At 50.9% G+C, this 19,198-nt stretch overlaps 1 protein-coding gene across 1 annotated transcript; it reads right to left on the reverse strand.

Annotated features, from left to right (window-relative positions):
* Positions 1-4,073: 4,073 nt before the first annotated feature.
* Positions 4,074-17,833, reverse strand: AKAP17A (A-kinase anchoring protein 17A). Its single transcript, XM_078620610.1, has 9 exons — positions 17,760-17,833; positions 17,081-17,263; positions 15,917-16,082; positions 14,582-14,745; positions 13,548-13,658; positions 11,681-11,829; positions 10,670-10,910; positions 8,136-8,615; positions 4,074-4,106 (listed from the first exon to the last, which is right to left on the reverse strand). Exons 2-9 carry the CDS (start codon positions 17,258-17,260, stop codon positions 4,074-4,076), a joined length of 1,524 nt encoding a protein of 507 aa, XP_078476736.1. The 5' UTR covers positions 17,261-17,263; positions 17,760-17,833.
* Positions 17,834-19,198: the final 1,365 nt, after the last annotated feature.

Raw genomic sequence — 19,198 nt, forward strand, 5'->3', positions numbered from 1 at the left:
ATTATTTCCATTCTACGTGACTTTACCGAAAGAACCAAGAAGACAGGTTGATGCTTTTGGCAGCCAGTGATCACATCCGGCGGCCACCATTAGGGTGTCATTGTCCCAACACCATCGGGATTTTCGCTCGTAATCCGAAACACTGCACGCAGATCAGATCGGTAGCTGCCGATCGTGTGAACGAGTCTAGAATCTGAGCTCTATCTCGTGTCCAGGAGGTGGGTGCGTCTTGGTCGACTTATTGAAGCAAATTCTTGGGTTTTTTCGGTAAAGTCACGTAGGTAAAAAATGTAAATTAATAAAAGTAAAATAAAAAAAAATCACGCTTGCTGTATCAAGTAAATGAGAATTTCTCATTCACTTGATACAGCAAGCGTGCTGTGACGGTTCCACCTGAAGACGGAAGCTTGTAAATTTCGATTTAAAGCTTTCGTGACTGCAGGGATTCATCTTCTTGGTTCTTTCGATAAAGTCACGTTGAATGGAAATAATAAAAATAAAGCATTATAAAATAATTCTCACGACGTTTCGGCCACAACGCAAGCAGCCGTCCTCAGGTGAAGACCAGGTCTGTCGGGGAGACAGCGACAGACCTGTTCTTCACCTGAGGACGGCTGCTAGCGTTGTGGCCGAAACGTCGTGAGAATTATTTTATTATGTTTTATTTTATTTTTATTATTTCCATTCTACGTGACTTTACCGAAAGAACCAAGAAGACGTAAGCTTGTGTTGCCTCCGAATCGTCGTGATTTTTATTTTACTTTTCTTAATTTTATTTTTTTACCTACGTGACTTTACCGAAAAAACCCAAGAATATGAATCCTTGCAGTCACGAAAGCTTCAAATCTAGAATTATTGAAGCAAGTCCCTCAACTGTTTAACAAAAAGTTTTACACTCGGGCGCACATCTTGCTCAATGCCAGAGCACCAGGTTCAACTCGTGTGCGTAACAATGGGGTGAGCACGTGGCTTCAGGGAACGTTCATTTCATCTTGGCCTGCACCCCACGAAGATCTGATGCCATCAAGAAGTTAGCTACCAGCTCTTCAACGGAATTGTGTTTCCCCAACACTCACAAAACATCATCAGCAATAGCCGGTTGCTGGTCTGTCATCACTGACATCGTCAAATCCCAAGAACGCCTCCCTCACCTCGCAAGTCACCTGACTCTCAGCCACACAACGCCACATCACAGAGGCCTACGGCTTTGTTTGTGACGTCCGTTGTCTCGTAGACTTCGACTGGGGCTGCATTGATCTCCTCTTCACAATACAGACAGTCTTCTTGGTTCTTTCGGTAAAGTCACGTAGAAGGGAAGTAATAAAATAATAAAAATAAAACATAAAATAATTCTCACGACGTTTCGGCCACAACGCAAGCAGCCGTCTTCAGGTGGAGAACAGGTCTGTCAAGTAGACACAGTCTGAATGTGGCCGAAACGTCGTGAGAATTATTTTATTATGTTTTATTTTTATTATTTTATTACTTCCCTTCTACGTGACTTTACCGAAAGAACCAAGAAGATGAATCCCTGCAGTCACGAAAGATTTAAATCGAAATTTAATACAGACAGTCCCCGGGTTACGATGGGCTCCGACTTACGATAATTCGATCTTACGATGGCGATATCGATACGACAAAATTGTTAAAGGTTCTACATTTCGCGTGGCAGGCAAACGCAGCATCGTGCGAGGTACGGAGCTGTACCTTGTCATCGCCATCCTCCTGTTCCGACAACGAAGTGAATGTGGCCATCAACAAGCTAACACCGTGCACGTGTGCAGACGACGGACAGAATCTTGGTGGGTAGAGTACAATATGATACGTTACGTTCAATGCATGTATACACTACACTATTACACTACACTATACTACATTATTACACTACACTATACACTACACTATTACACTACATTATACACTATACGACATTATATATTACACTACATTATTACACTATACACTACACTATACACTACACTATACACTACACTATACACTACATTATTACACTACACTATACACTACACTAAACACTACACTATACACTACACTATACACTACACTATAAACTACACTATACACGACACTATTACACTACACTAAACACTACACTAAACACTACACTAAACACTACACTATACACTACACTACACACTACATTATTACACTACACTATACACTACACTATAAACTGCACTACACCACTACACTATACACTACATTATTACACTACACTATACACTACATTATTACACTACACTATACACTACACTAAACACTACACACTACATTATACACTATACACTACACTACACTGTACACTACACACTACATTATTACACTACACACTACACTACACTATACACTACCCTGTACACTACACTATACACTACACTATACACTACACTATGATACGTAGCTTCAGCGATTTCATTTTAGGGTGACCACGATACGATACGTTCAATGCATGTTAAAAGTGTTTATAGCAGATAGGATTGTTTCCTGAAAAAACTTTCGATTAAATTGCAGTTCACATAGGTAGTCTAAGAATTTATCTTGTTTTTTTTACTTTACATTTTACTGTACAATACAGTATTGTAATTAATAAATACAGTGTATAGTTTATACTGTAAATTGCTCTGTTTTGCTCAATAATCACCATTCTGTAAGACTCTGAGTAGGCTATAGGCCATCTTTGACTTGCGATATTTTCGACTTGCGATGATGGGGTCGTCGTAACGGATCTCCGTCGCAAGTCGAGGACTGCCTGTAGTTTCTAATGACGTCACCGACTGCTTCGATTAAATCGTTCTGAGTTCCGTTTGAGAAGCCAGAAAACACAGTGGATGTCTCCAAATGTCTCGCTAACTTCTCATCTTTCTCAGCAAAAACATTTAATAGCTCCTCCACATCGTGGCCACGATGATGATAAGAGCTCGCACTCTCATCGTCACCACGACATGCTGATTCCTTCTAGATTTGAAGCTTTCGTGACTGCAAGGATTCATATTCTTAGGTTTTTTCGGTAAAGTCACGTAGGTAAAAAAATTAAATCAATAAAAGTAAAATAAAAATAAAACAAAAATCACGACGTTTCGGAGGCAACACAACCGTCACAGCACGATTGCTGTATCACTTGTTGTATCACTTGATACAGCTATCACTTGATAGCTGTATCACTTGATAGCTGTATCACTTGATAGCTGTATCACTTGATGATTGTATCACTTGATACAGCTATCACTTGATGTATCACTTGATGTATCACTTGATAGCTGTATCACTTGACAGCTGTATCACTTGATAGCTGTATCACTTGATACAGCTATCGTGCTATGATGGTTCCACCTGAAAACGGAGGCTTGTGTTGCCTCCGAAACGTCGTGATTTTTATTTTATTTTACTTTAATTAATTTTAATTTTTTTACCTACGTGACTTTACCGAAAAAAACCTAAGAATATGCTAATTCCTGTTTGGCTAGGCAGCAGGTGGCATTAATAAGGTCTTTTAAAACATCGCGGGTTTCCTTTATCTTAGCGTCGTGGATGCTGATGTTTAATCTCCGCCGTTCATTCGAATCCAGATCGATCCTTGAAGCTCCAAAAGTGTTTAAAGCAAATTTCGATTTAAAGCTTTCGTGACTGCAGGGATTCATCTTCTTGGTTCTTTCGGTAAAGTCACGTAGAATGGAAATAATAAAATAAAACATAATAAAATAATTCTCACGACGTTTCGGCCACAACGCAAGCAGCCGTCCTCAGGTGAAGAACAGGTCTGTCGGAAAGACAGCGTCTGAATCATGTTTTATTTTGTATTATTTTATTACTTCCCTTCTACGTGACTTTACCGAAAGAACCAATAAGATGAATTCCATCGTCGCTTGCGGCTGGGATGGACATCGTCCCCCACTCCTCCCGATGTCGAGGAGAAATGGGCGAGGTTTAGGCCTGTGGCTCATGCAGCTGCATTGGCTGCTTGGGGTACGCGGTCCATACCTCCCCAGAGACCCTGGCTGACAGAGGAGGTGTTTAGGTTAGTTGAGAAAAAGCGACAGGCCCACTCTCATCGGCTACAGCATCCCACGCTGCAGAATGAGCCTTCGCTGGAGATTCGGAGAGCCGTGAGGCGCTGCAAGGATGAGTGGTGGTCGCGGGTTGCCGAGATGGAGTCTGCCTCAGTAGCTCGCGATCACAAATCACTCTTTAGTTTCAGTTTCATCAAAAAAGTAACTTGCAGGGCCACACCTATTACCATCATTAGGGGAAAGAAATGTGATCCAATCTCCGACCCCCAGGAACAAGTTTTTAGATTTGAGCATTTCTGTGAGATCTTGGGGGAGGGGAAATCCCTCAACCTGGAAAACATCATGGGGCAAGGTGGGGATGACCCTGCTGAGGCTGCGGTGCCTCAAAAATTGGAGGAAGAAGTCACCTGAAGGGGTAGTCACCCCTTCCGATTCAGTTGAGCGGCATTATCTTTTCATCGGCTGCGTAACGCTGTGTGGAAGCTACCTGGTCTGTCGCTCCGCACGAAGCTTCAAGTCTTCTCGGCCACAGTCATTCCTCCCTTCTCAACGCTTGTGAAACGTGGACCCCCCAAATGGAGCATCTTCGCCGGTTAGAAACATTCAGGCTGGCCTGCCTACGATCCATCCTGGGTTTAACCAGGCTGGATTGTGTGAGCTCACAAATCCTTGAAAGATCTGGGCAAAGTCCCATCGGTGAGCTTCTCCGGCGAGCAAGGCTGCGTTGGCTGGGCCATGTAGCCCGCATGCCCAGCCACCGCATGCCTAAGCAGCTTTTGTTTGGCCCGGATAGAGGGGGCTAAACGGACGCGGCATTTTGACTTAAAGCTTTGTGACTGCAGGAATTCATATTCTTGGGTCTTCCCGTAAAGTCACGTAGATGGGTTCAAATAAAATAACAAAAAGCTAAAAATCTACAACGTTTCGATCGCAATACAAGCAATCGTCATCAGGAGAAAAATGATCGGGAAAGCTGCTGAGGCAGGATGTTCTAAAGGTTTGAAATGTGTGTAGCCCAAGGGTCATAAGCGACGTGGGCAGGCCTAGTTATGTTAAAGTGAGAGATTAGCATGTCAATGTAAGAGATTAGCATGTCAATGTAAGAGATTAGCATGTCAATGTAAGGTCGTGAGGCATTTAACCTGTTAATGTAAAGACATTTAACCAGTTAATGTAAAGACATTTAACCTGTTAATGTAAAGACATTTAACCAGTTAATGTGAAGACATTTAACCTGTTAATGTAAAGACATTTAACCTGTTAATGTAAAGACATTTAACCTGTTAATGTAAAGACATTTAACCTGTTAATGTAAAGACACTTAACCTGTTAATGTAAAGACATTTAACCTGTTAATGTAAAGACATTTAACCTGTTAGTGTAAAGACATTTAACCTGTTAATGTAAAGACATTTAACCTGTTAGTGTAAAGACATTTAACCTGTTAATGTAAAGACATTTAACCTGTTAATGTAAAGACATTTAACCTGTTAATGTGAAGACATTTAACCTGTTAATGTAAAGACATTTAACCTGTTAATGCAAAGACATTTAACCTGTTAATGTAAAGACATTTAACCTGTTAATGTAAAGACATTTAACCAGTTAATGTGAAGACATTTAACCTGTTAATGTAAAGACATTTAACCTGTTAATGTAAAGACATTTAACCTGTTAATGTAAAGACATTTAACCTGTTAATGTAAAGACATTTAACCTGTTAATGTAAATACAATTAACCTGTTAATGTAAAGACATTTAACCTGTTAATGTAAATACAATTAACCTATTAGTGTAAAGACATTTAACCTGTTAATGCAAAGACATTTAACCTGTTAATGTAAAGACAATTAACCTGTTAATGTAAAGACATTTAACCTGTTAATGTGAAGACATTTAACCTGTTAATGCAAAGACATTTAACCTGTTAATGTGAAGACATTTAACCTGTTAATGTAAAGACATTTAACCTGTTAATGCGAAGACATTTAACCTGTTAATGCGAAGACATTTAACCTGTTAATGTAAAGACATTTAACCTGTTAATGTAAAGACATTTAACCTGTTAATGTAAATACAATTAACCTGTTAATGTAAAGACATTTAACCTGTTAATGTAAATACAATTAACCTGTTAGTGTAAAGACATTTAACCTGTTAATGCAAAGACATTTAACCTGTTAATGTAAAGACAATTAACCTGTTAATGTAAAGACATTTAACCTGTTAATGTGAAGACATTTAACCTGTTAATGTAATGACATTTAACCTGTTAATGTAAAGACATTTAACCTGTTAATGTAACTGCTAACATCGGCAGAATGGAAACATCACAGCCAGTTATGACTTAAACTGGTTAATTACATCCTTCCAATGATTGCTCAGTATGTACCCATCATCTCGGTTGAAAGTGTCTGTGTCTATACATATGGATGGCTTCACGAACAAATCTTTGTTGATAGCCAGTCGGCTTGCAAAGTACCTTCGTCTTGGAGAAATCTATTTCATGTAAGCCAGCCAGATTAAGGTAATGATCAGCCACGGCCGAGGTATTGGTCTTGCCGTGTTTCAGATCCGCCTTGTGTTCACGAACTCGGTACCGATACATGTCGCTTAGTTCCCCCAATGTAACTACTGCCGCAGACACGGCTTAGTTTGTAGACGCCGGGGTATTGCATGTCAGGGATCACATCCTTCACAGATGGGATCAGATCACGAATAGTATGCACCGTGTTAAACCGAACCTGGATGTTGTTTGCTCGTGATTTTGGAAATAATTTTGGTGACTCCTGCTATGTATGGCAAGGTGATGGTTTTGATTGGGTCCTCAGATGGTTCGTCAAGGGTTGGGGTGTTGGCTTTACGGATTGTGTAGTCTGAATATCCATTCATCTTGAGGGCTTGGTGTACGTGCTCCAGTTCACTGGCTAGGTGGTGACGGTCACAAATACATGGAGCTCTGTGGTGCAGAGTTTTGATGAGGGAATTCATCGTTATTTTCGACTCTCTGGTTTTACATTAACAGGTTAAACGTCTCACGACCTTACATTGACATGCTAATCTCTTACATTGACATGCTACTCTCTTACATTGACATGCTAATCTCTTACATTGACATGCTAATCTCTCACTTGAACATCACTAGGCCTGCCCACGTCGCTTATGACCCTTGGGCTACACACATTTCAAACCTTTAAAACATCCTGCAGCTTTCCCGCTCGTTTTTTCTCCTGATGACGATTGCTTGTGTTGCTATAGAAACGTCGTGGATTTTTGTTTTCTTTGAACCCATCTACGTGACTTTACCGGGAGACCCAAGAATAGGCGTGGCACGGACTGGAGAAGAGATGGAGTCATGTGGCACAGGCTAGAGACGAGATGGAGTGATGTGGTACAGGCTAGAGAAGAGATGGAGTGATGTGGTACAGGCTAGAGAAGAGATGGAGTGAAGTGGTACAGGCTAGAGCAGAGATGGAGTGATGTGGCACAGGCTAGAGAAGAGATGGAGTGATGTGGTACAGGCTAGAGAAGAGATGGAGTGATGTGGTACAGGCTAGAGAAGAGATGGAGTCATGTGTGAGTGGGTGAGTGGCACAGGCTAGAGAAGAGATGGAGTGATGGGTGATGGGTCAGTGGCACGGGCTAGAGAAGAGATGGAGTGATGTGGTACAGGAGGACGTGGAGCTGAGTGGACTTGCCGATGACTGGTACTAGCGGTGTCAAGATCGGCCTCTGTGGAGGAGGCTCGTGAAGGACGCTACTGGGCAGTTGGAGGCAGTCGCCCTCCAGCAACAACGGAGGGAGGAGGAGCGACGCTCACAACAACGAGCGGAGCGCCGGGTGGCTAAAGCACAGCAAGTTGGCACAGTAGGGGGCACAGGTGGTGCATCAGCCAGTTATCTCGGCACCGCGTGGGTTGGTGAAGCACGACGACAACTCGGCGCCCCTCAGAATGTTTCCACTTTATTAAAAGTCACGACAACCCACGTCACCCGCGGCGACGGGCACCACAACTTCCCGTCGCGTCACCACGACGACAACGACGCTACGTCAACCCCCCCCCCCGCCACCCCCCCCGCCTCCCCCCCGCCCCCCCCGCTCCGTCACCTCCTGTCGCCACGGCGATCGGCCCACCTCCCCGGCGACCGCCCTAGAAACCGGCCCGGCGACCGCCTCCTCTTCCTCCCCGATGACCGTCGCCGTGGCGGCGGCGGCGGCGGCCCCGGCGACGACCCCGGCGACGACCCCGGCGACGACGACCCCATCTCGCCCCCCCCCACCCCCCCCGGCCCCGCCCCCCGCCGGAGCGCCTCCCCCCCCGCCCCCGCGGGGCACCACGGCCGACCGGAGCCTCGTGGCCACCAGGCCGCGGCGCTTCTCCTCCCGCCGGCGCTCATCGTCACGGAAACGGCGCTCGTCGTCGAGGAGGCGGCGCCGCTCCAGGGCACGGAGGAGGCGGCGGCGCAGGCGTCGCTCCCGGCGACGCAGCTCGTCGCCTTGGCAACGGCGCTCCTCCGCCAGCGCCAGGAGGCGGCGCTCGTGGGCCTCGTGCTGCCGCTGCTCCTCGTCGCGACGCTGCAGCTCCACCTAGGGGGGGAGGGGGGGGGTGGGGGGGGGGTGGGGGGGGGGCGGGGGTGGGGGGTGGGGCAGGGGGGGGGAGTGGGGGGGAGCAGTTGAGTGGTTGAGTGGATAATTAAGTTAGCGATTGGGGGAGCAGTTGAGTGGTTGAGTGGATAATTAAGTTAGTGATTGGGGGAGCAGTTGAGTGGTTGAGTGGATAATTAAGTTAGCGATTGAGGGAGCAGTTGAGTGGTTGAGTGGATAATTAAGTGAGCGATTGGGGGAGCAGTTGAGTGGTTGAGTGGATAATTAAGTTAGCGATTGAGGGAGCAGTTGAGTGGTTGAGTGGATAATTAAGTGAGCGATTGGGGGAGCAGTTGAGTGGTTGAGTGGATAATTAAGTTAGCGATTGGGGGAGCAGTTGAGTAGTTGAGTGGATAATTAAGTTAGCGATTGGGGGAGCAGTTGAGTGGTTGAGTGGATAACTAAGTTAGCGATTGGGGGAGCAGTTGAGTGGTTGAGTGGATAATTAAGTGAGCGATTGAGGGAGCAGTTGAGTGGTTGAGTGGATAATTAAGTTAGTGATTGGGGGAGCAGTTCAGTGGTTGAGTGGATAATTAAGTTAGCGATTGGGGGAGCAGTTCAGTGGTTGAGTGGATAATTAAGTTAGCTATTGGGGGAGCAGTTGAGTGGTTGAGTGGATAATTAAGTGAGCGATTGGGGGAGCAGTTGAGTGGATAATTAAGTGAGCGATTGGAGGAGCAGTTGAGTGGTTGAGTGGATAATTAAGTTAGCGATTGGGGGAGCAGTTGAGTGGTTGAGTGGATAATTAAGTGAGCGATTGGGGGAGCAGTTGAGCGGTTGAGTGGATAATTAAGTGAGCGATTGGGGGAGCAGTTGAGTGGATAATTAAGTGAGCGATTGGGGGAGCAGTTGAGTGGTTGAGTGGATAATTAAGTTAGCGATTTGGGGAGCAGTTGAGTGGTTGAGTGGATAATTAAGTTAGCGATTGGGGGAGCAGTTGAGTGGTTGAGTGGATAATTAAGTGAGCGATTGGGGGAGCAGTTCAGTGGTTGAGTGGATAATTAAGTTAGCGATTGGGGGAACAGTTGAGTGGTTGAGTGGATAATTAAGTGAGCGATTGGGGGAGCAGTTCAGTGGTTGAGTGGATAATTAAGTGAGCGATTGGGGGAGCAGTTCAGTGGATAATTAAGTGAGCGATTGGGGGAGCAGTTGAATGGTTGAGTGGATAATTAAGTTAGCGATTGGGGGAGCAGTTGAGTGGTTGAGTGGATAATTAAGTTAGCGAATGGGGGAGCAGTTGAGTGGTTGAGTGGATAATTAAGTTAGCGATTGGGGGAGCAGTTCAGTGGTTGAGTGGATAATTAAGTTAGAGATTGGGGGAGCAGTTGAGTGGTTGAGTGGATAATTAAGTTAGCGATTGGGGGAGCAGTTGAGTGGTTGAGCGAGCAGTTGACAAGTTGAGTGAGCGGTTCATTGGGCAGTTGAGTGAGCGGGTGAGTGAGCGGGTGAGTGAGCGAGTGGCTGAGTGAGTGAGTGAGTGACTGAGTGAGTGGCCGAGTGAGTGAGTGGCTGACTGACTGACTGAGTGACTGAATGGCTGGCTGAGTGACTGAGTGGCCTAGTGAGTGAGTGAGTGGCTGAGTGAGTTAGTGGCTGAGTGAGTGAGTGAGTGGCTGAGTGAGTGACTGAGTGACTGACTGAGTGGCTGAGTGAGTGAGTGGCTGAGTGAGTGGCTGAGTGAGTGGGTGAGTGGCTGAGTGAGTGAGTGGCTGAGTAAGTGAGTGGCCGAGTGACTGACTAAGTGAGTGACTGACTGACTGAGTGACTGAGTGAGTGAGTGGCTGAGTGAGTGGCTGAGTGAGTGGCTGACTGACTGACTGACTGAGTGACTGAGTGAGTGACTGAGTGACTGACTGAGTGAGTGACTGAGTGACTGACTGACTGAGTGACTGAGTGAGTGATTGAGTGAGTGGCTGACTGACTGACTGAGTGAGTGGCCGAGTGACTGACTAAGTGACTGAGTGACTGACTGACTGAGTGACTGAGTGGCCCCCCACCTGCGCGCGTCCCAGCAGGTGGCGCAGCAGGCGCACGGCGTGAAGGCGCCGCTGGGCCAGCAGCAGCTGGCGCTCCTCCCGCTTCACGCGCAGCAGGAGTCCGCGCTGCTGCTGCTGCTGCCGCCGGCGCTCGCGGCGCAGCCCGCGGCGCTGCGTGCGCAGCAGCTGGCGCTGGCGGCGGTCGCGCTCACGCTGCTCACGGCGCTCGCGGCGCAGACGCTCCTCCGCTACTCGGCGCAAGCTGCGGGGGGGGGGGGGGGGGGAGGGGTCGATCGTTACCTGGGGGTGTCCGGTCCACGTCGTCATCGTCGTCACTATCGTCGTCAGTGTCATCACCATCAGCGTTGTCACGACGGTGGCGATTTTGGTGGCAGTGACAGTGGTGGTGGTGGTGGAGGTAGTGGCAGTGGTGACAGTAGTGGTGGTGGTGGCGGCAGTGGTGGTCGCAGTGTTGGTGACAGTGGTGGTGGTGGCAGTGGTGTTGGTGGCTGCGGTGGTGGTGTTGGTGGTGTTGGTGGTGTTGGTGGTGGTGGTGTTGGTGGTGGTGGTGTTGGTGGTGTTGGTGGTGATGTTGGTGGTGGTGGTGTTGTTGGTGTTGGTGGTGTTGGTAGTGTTGGTGGTGTTGTTGGTGGTGTTGGTGTTGTTGGTGTCGGTGGTGTTGGTGGTAGTGGAGGTAGTGGCGGTGGTGACAGTGGTGGTGTCGGTGGTGATGTTGGTGGCTGCGGTGGTGTTGGTGGTGTTGATGGTGTTGGTGGTGGTGGTGTTGTTGGTGGTGGTGGTGTTGGTGGTGTTGGTGGTGTTGGTGTTGGTGGTGGTGTTGGTGATGTTGGTGGTGGTGTTGGTGATGTTGGTGGTGTTGGTGGTATTGGTGGTGATGGTGGTGATGGTGTTGGTGGTGTTGGTGGTGGTGATGGTGGTGGTGTTGGTGGTGTTGGTGGTGGTGTTGTTGTTGTTGGTGTTGTTGTTAGTGTCAGTGTTGTTGTTGGTGTTGTTGTTGTTGTTGCTACCCACCTCTCCTGCTGTGCGCTCTCCTGCTCCTGCTGCAGCAGCCGCAGCCGCTCCGCCTGCCGCTGCCGCTCCGCTTCGCGGATCTTCTGCCGCTCCGACTCGCGGCGGCGCACACTGACGTCACTCAGGTGCTTCGTCGTGTCAAAGGTCACCTGGCGGGGGGGGGGGGGGCGGGGGGGGGAGTTTCACTTCCAGGGGTCAAACTCCACCCCCTAGGAGATGTTGACTACCTCGCCTGGTACACAGGAGGTCGTGGGTTCAATCCCAGACCCGGAGAGATGTTGACTACCTCGCCTGGTACGCAGGAGGTCGTGGGTTCAATCCCAGATACTGAGAGATGTTGACTACCTCGCCTGGTAAACAGGAGGTCGTGGGTTCAATCCCACACACTGAGAGATGTTGACTACCTCGCCTGGTACACAGGAGGTCGTGGGTTCAATCCCACACACTGAGAGATGTTGACTACCTCGCCTGGTACACAGGAGGTTGTGGGTTCAATCCCATACACTGAGAGATGTTGACTACCTCGCCTGGTACACAGGAGGTCGTGGGTTTAATCCCAACCCTGACGATAACTGCTGCTGCTGCTGAATATTTGTAGTCTGCTTCTCTCTTATCACCATCACGGTGGCTAGGAGATGTTGACTACCTCGCCTGGTCTACAGGAGGTCGTGGGTTCGACCCCGACCCTGACGATGCCTGCTGCTGCTGTTGCCGTATATGTGGAGTCTGCGTCTCTCTCGTCATCATCACAGTGGCTAGGAGATGTTGACAACCTCGCCTGGTCTACAGGAAGTCGTGGGTTAGATCCCGACCCTGACGATGCCTGCTGCTGCTGCTGTATCTGTGGAATCTGTGTCTCTCTCTCATCATCATCACGGTGGCTAAGAGATGTTAACTATCTCGCGTGGTACACAGGAAGTCGTGGGTTAGATCCCAGACCCTGAGAGATGTTGACTACCTCGCCTGGTACACAGGAGGTCGTGGGTTCAATCCCAGACCCTGAGAGATGCTGACTACCTCGCCTGGTACACAGGAGGTCGTGGGTTCAATCCCAGACCCTGAGAGATGTTGACTACCTCGCCTGGTACACAGGAGGTCGTGGGTTCAATCCCAAAACCTGAGAGATGTTGACTACCTCGCCTGGTACACAGGAGGTCGTGGGTTCAATCCCAGACACTGAGAGATGTTGACTACCTCGCCTGGTACACAGGAGGTTGTGGGTTCAATCCCAGACACTGAGAAATGTTGACTACCTCGCCTGGTACACAGGAGGTCGTTGGTTCCATCCCAGACCCTGAGAGATGTTGACTACCTCGCCTGTTACACAGGAGGTCGTGGGTTCAATCCCAGACCCTGAGAGATGTTGACTACCTCGCCTGGTACACAGGAGGTCGTGGGTTCAATCCCGACCCTAACGATGCCTGCTGCTGCTGTATATTTGGAGTCTGCGTCTCTCTCTTATCACCATCACGGTGGCTAGGAGATGTTAACTACCTCGCCTGGTCTGCAGGAGGTCGTGGGTTAGATCCCGACCCTGACGAAGCCTGCTGCTGCTGCTGTATCTGTGGAGTCTGCGTCTCTCATCATCATCATCACGGTGGCTAGGAGATGTTGACTACCTCGCCTGGTACACAGGAGGTCTATGTGGAGTCTGCGTCTCTCTCTCATCATCATCACCATCAAGGGGATGTTAACAACCTCGCCTGGTCTGCAGGAAGTCGTGGGTTCGATCCCGACGCTGACGATGCCTGCTGCTGCTGTATCTGTGGAGTCTGTGTCTCTCTCTCATCATCATCACGATGATGATGAGTTTACCGGCTGAGGAGTTTACCGGCTGAGGAGGTTCCCGGCTGCCCCCCGTGCTCACCTTGATGTTGCAGGCCAGGGCCTTGCCTCCCGCCGTGTGCATGAGCTTCACGCCGCGCAGGGCGCCCATCGCTCGCTCAAAGTCGCAGTACTGCTCGTACTGGACGTACGCCTGCAAGCACGCACGCGGCAAACGCACGCAACCCCGTGAGTGTAAAGAAGTGTGAGTGAGCGAGTGAGTGAGTTGGTGGATGGGTGGGTGACCGTGCGAGTGCGCGATTGGGTGAGCGAGCTGGGGAGTGAGTGGGTGAGTAGGTGAGTGAGTGAGCGGGCGGGTGGGTGGGTGAGTGAGCGGGTGATTATGAGTGGGTGGGTGGTTGTGAGTGAGTGAGTGGATGATTGTCAGTGAGTGGGTGGGTGAGTGAAAGGGTGGGTGAGTGTGAGTGAGCGGGTGAGCGAGCGTGAGTGAGTGAGCGGGTGGGTGAGTGTGAGTGAGCGGGTGGGTGGGTGAGTGAGCGAGCGTGCGAGCGAGTGCGTGAGTGGGTGGGTGAGTGTGAGTGAGCGGGCGGGAGAGTGTGAGTGAGTGAGTGTGAGTGAGCGGGTGAGTGTGAGTGCGTGAGTGAGTGAGTGTGAGCGGGCGGGTGAGTGTGAGTGAGTGCGTGAGTGTGAGCGGGTGAGTGGGTGAGTGTGGGTGAGTGCATGAGTGGGTGGGTGAGTGTGAGTGAGTGCGTGAGTGGGTGGGTGAGTGTGAGTGAGTGCGTGAGCGGGTGGGCGAGTGTGTGCGTAAGCGAGTGAGTGCGTGAGTGTGGGTGGGTGCGTGAGCGGGTGAGTGCGAGTGAGCGGGTGAGCGAGCGAGTGAGTGAGTGGGTGCGCGAGTGAGTGAGTGAGTGGGTGCGCGAGTGAGTGAGTGAGTGAGCGAGTGAGTGCGTGAGCGGGCGAGTGAGTGAGCGAGTGAGTGAGCGGGTGAGCGAGCGTGTGAGAGAGTGAGTGAGTGAGCGAGTGAGTGAGTGAGCGAGTGCGTGAGCGAGCGGGTGGGTGAGTGTGAGTGAGTGGGTGAGTGTGAGTGAGTGAGTGAGCGGGCGAGCGAGCGGGCACCTGGAAGTGAAGTCTCCCGCCGTACCCGAAGGAGTGGAACTCCTTGCCGGAGAGGCGCCGCTCCACCTCCTCGCGGTGCGGGTCCAGGCACGGCACGTCCGCGGCTCGCACCGCCCCGAACACGGAGAGCGCCCGGCGCAGGATAGCCTCACTCGGGCGGTCAGCTACACACAGAGAGAGAGAGACGCTCACTCACCCACTCACTCACTCACTCACCCACTCACTAACCCACTCACTAACCCACTCACTCACCCACCCACTCACTCACCCACCCACTCACTCACCCACCCACTCACTCACCCACTCACTCACCCACCCACCCACTCACCCACTCACTCACCCACTCACTCACTCACTCACCCACTCACCCACCCACTCACTCACTCACTCACGCACCCACTCACTCACCGCCCCGAACACGGAGAGCGCACGGCGCAGCACAGCCTCACTAGGGCGGTCTGCTACACGCAGAGAGAGAGAGAGACACTCACTCACTCACCCACTCACTCACTCACCCACTCACCCACTCACCGCTCATGGCGGTGGTGGTGGTGACGGTGGTGACGGTGGTGACGAAGGTGGTGGTGACGGTGACGACGTTGGTGTTGGTGGTGACGGTGGTGGTGACGGTGGTGGTGGTGGTGGTGACGATGCTGGTGACGGTGGTGACGGTGGTGGTGGCTGTGGTGGTGGTGGTGACGGCGGTGTTGGTGGTGGTGTTGGTGGTGGTGGTGGTGTTGGTGGTGGTGACGGTGGTGACGGTGGTGGTGGTGGTGACGGTGGTGGTGTTGTTGGTGTTGTTGGTGGTGGTAGTGGTGGTGACGGTGGTGGTGACGATAGTGACGGTCGTGGTGGTGACGGTGGTGGTGGTGGTGGTGATGGTGGTGGTGGTGTTGGTGTTGTTGGTGACGGTGGTGGTGTTGGTGGTGGTGACGGTGGTGGTGACGGTGGTGGTGTTGGTGGTGACGGTGGTGGTGACGGCGGTGGTGACGGTGGTGACGGTGGTGGTGTTGGTGATGATGGTGGTGGTGTCGGTCGTGGTGTTGGTGGTGTTGATGGTGTTGGTATTGGTGGTGGTGTTGGTGTTGTTGGTGGTGTTGGTAGTGGTGACGTTGGTGGTGACGGTGTTGTTGTTGGTGGTGTTGTTGGTGGTGTTGTTGGTGTTGGTGGTGTTGGTGGTGGGGGTGTTGGTGTTGTTGGTGGTGGTGGTGTTGTTGTTGGTGGTGTTGTTGGTGTTGGTGGTGATGTTGGTGTTGTTGTTGGTGGTGTTGTTGGTGTTGTTGGTGTTGGTGGTGGTGTTGGTGTTGTTGTTGATGGTGGTGTTGGTGGACTCACGGTCGGCAGCGCCGGGCTCTGCGAACCAGCGGCAGGGCAGCCCCTGCAGGTGGAGTGTGTCTGGGCGCTCGCCCGCCACCCGCTCGTCCATGTCGCTCGCCCCGCGGAAGAACGACTCCCAGTCGGGACGCGTCGGGAAGTCGTCCCTCGCAGCGGACGCTCGCACCTGGGTGGGGGGGGGGGAAGGGACGTGGTGGGGGGGTGTGTGTGGGTATGTGGAGGTGAGTGTGTGGGGGTGAAGGGGTGAGTGTGTGGGGGTGAAGGGGTGAGTGTGGGGGTGTGTGTGGGGGTGAGTGTGGGTGTGTGTGGGGGTGTGTGTGTAGGGGTGAGTATAGGGCTGTAGGGGTGAGTGTGGGGGTGTGTGTAGGGGTGTGTGTAGGTGTGTGTGTAGGTGTGTGTAGGTGTGTGGGGGTGTAGGGGTGTGTGGGGGTGTAGGGATGTGTGGGGGTGTGTGTGGGGCTGTGTGTGTGGGAGTGTGTGTGGGGGTGTGTGTGGGGGTGTAGGGGTGTGTGTGGGGGTGTGTGTGTGGGGGTGTGTGTGTGGGGGTGTGTGTGTGGGGGTGTGTGTGTGGGGCTGTGTGTGTGTGTAGGGGTGAGTGTGGGGATGTGTGTGGGGGTGTGTGGTGGTGTAGGGGTGTGTGTGGGGGTAGGGGTGAGTGTGGGGGTGTGTGTGGTAGGGTGTGTGTGGGGGTGTGTGTGGTAGGGTGTGTGTGGTAGGGTGTGTGTGGGGGTGAGTGTGTGGGGGTGTGTGTGTGTAGGTGTGTGTGTGTAGGTGTGTGTCTGTGTGTGTGTGTGTGTGTATGTGTGTGTGTCTGTGTGTGTGTATGTATGTGTCTGTCTATGTGTCTGTGTGTGTGTGTCTGTGTGTGTGTGTGTGTCTGTGTGTGTGTGAGTTTGTGTGTGTGTCTGTGTGTCTGTGTGTGTGTCTGTGTGTGTGTCTGTGTGTGTGTGTCTGTGTGTGTGTCTGTGTGTGTGAGTTTGTGTGTGTGTGTCTGTGTGTGTGTGTCTGTGTAGCTGTAGGCACCCTGAGTATCTCTGTGAATCCGCTGAGCTTGATGTTCTTGCCGTCGATGCGCGAGGCGAGTGCGTGTATGTGTGTGTCTGTGTGTCTCTGTGTGTCTGTGTGTGTGTCTGTGTGTGTGTCTGTGTCTGTGTGTGTGTGCACCTTGAGCGTCTCTGTGAAGCCGCTGAGCTTGATGTTCTTGCCGTCGATGCGCGAGGCGAGTGCGTGGACGGCGGCGCGAGTCTCCACCTCGCCCTCGAAGCGCAGCACTTCCAGCGAGCTCTTGGCGACGCGCAGCACCGAGAAGTCGTCGGGCAGAGCCATCGCCTTCAGCCTCTCCATCACCTACACACGGAGAGACACACACACACTCAGACACACTTAGACACGCACGCAGACACACACACACAGACACACACACAGACACACACACACACACAGAGACACACACACACACACCCACACACACACAGAGACACACACAGACACACACACTCACCTCCCAGTTGGAGATGACCTGGCCGGGCGTCTTGAGGTGAGGCAGTGACACGACCACCAGACACACACCGACAGATACACACACACACACAGACACACACACAGACACACACACAGACACACACACACACACAGACACACACACACAGACACACCCACAGACACACAGACACGCACACAGATACACAGACACACAGACACACACACCCACAGACACACAGACACGCACACACAGACACACACACAGACACACACCCACACACACAGACACACACACAGACACACACCCACAGACACACACAGACACACACACACACACAGACACACACACAGAGAGACCCACCTCCCAGTTGGAGATGACCTGCCCGGGCGTCTTGAGGTGCGGCAGTGACACCACCACCAGACACAGACACACACACAGACACACACACACACACACAGACACACACAGAGAGACACACACACACACACAGATACACACACACACACAGATACACACACAAAGACACACAGACACACACAGAGACACACACACACACACAGACACACCTCCCAGTTGGAGATGACCTGCCCGGGCGTCTTGAGGTGCGGCAGTGACACCACCACCACGATGCGCCCCACGGGCTTCAGGAAGAGTCCCAGCTCGGGGCACAGCGACACGGCCTCCGACGTGTCGGCCACGGGGGCCGCTCCCGAGCACGCCATGACGGCCTCACCACCACCACCAGCACAACCACCACCACAACCACCACCAGCACCACCACCACCACCACAACCACCACCACCACAACCACCACCACCACCACCACAACCACCACCAGCACTACCAGCACCACCACCACCAACACAACCACCACCACCACAACCACCACCACCACAACCACCACCACCAGCACCACCACCAGCACCACCAGCAACTTGCTCCTCCCGACTGCCGACACAGACACGGCGACAAGCAAGGAGGCAGTGGCCTCCGTCAGCTGCCATCATCATCGTCATCGTTATCATCGTCGTCATCATCATTATCATCGTCATCATCATCGTCATCATCATCATCGTCATCATCATCGTCGTTATCATCGTCATCATCATCGTCATCATTATCATCGTCATCAACGTCGTCATCATCGTCGTCATCATCAATTTCATCATCATCGTCATCGTTATCATCGTCATCATCATCGTTATCATCGTCATCATCATCGTCATCAACGTCATCATCAACGTCATCACCATCGTCATCATCACAATCATCATCATCGTCGTCATCATCATCATCGTCGTCATCATCATCGTCATCATCATCGTCATCAACGTCATCATCATCGTCATCAACGTCATCAACGTCATCATCAACGTCATCGTCATCGTCATCATCATCGTCGTCATCGTCATCATCATCGTCCTCGTCGTCATCATCGTCATCATCATCATCGTCGTCGTCATCATCATCGTCATTATCATCATCATCGTCGTCGTCATCGTCATCATCATCGTCGTCATCATCATCATCGTCGTCATCATCGTCATCATCATCGTCATCATCGTCATCATCATTATCGTCATCATCATCGTCATAATCATCGCCATCATCATTCATTATGAAGGCTTTGGGCTGAGATCGCGTTATGTATAAAATGCGTCGCAACCCTCAACCACCCGACACGGCAGATCAGTAAAAAATGTGTCACGTTGACAAAAGACAAAATAGTTCACTACTTTAGCCCCCACCGGTGTGATGAGGAGTGAATCCACAACATTTACACGCTACACCACTATACA

The sequence above is a fragment of the Lampetra planeri genome, chromosome 73, assembly GCF_965212315.1.
Source record: "Lampetra planeri chromosome 73, kcLamPlan1.2.h2, whole genome shotgun sequence".
In the NCBI taxonomy this organism is placed as follows: Eukaryota; Metazoa; Chordata; class Hyperoartia; order Petromyzontiformes; family Petromyzontidae; genus Lampetra; species Lampetra planeri.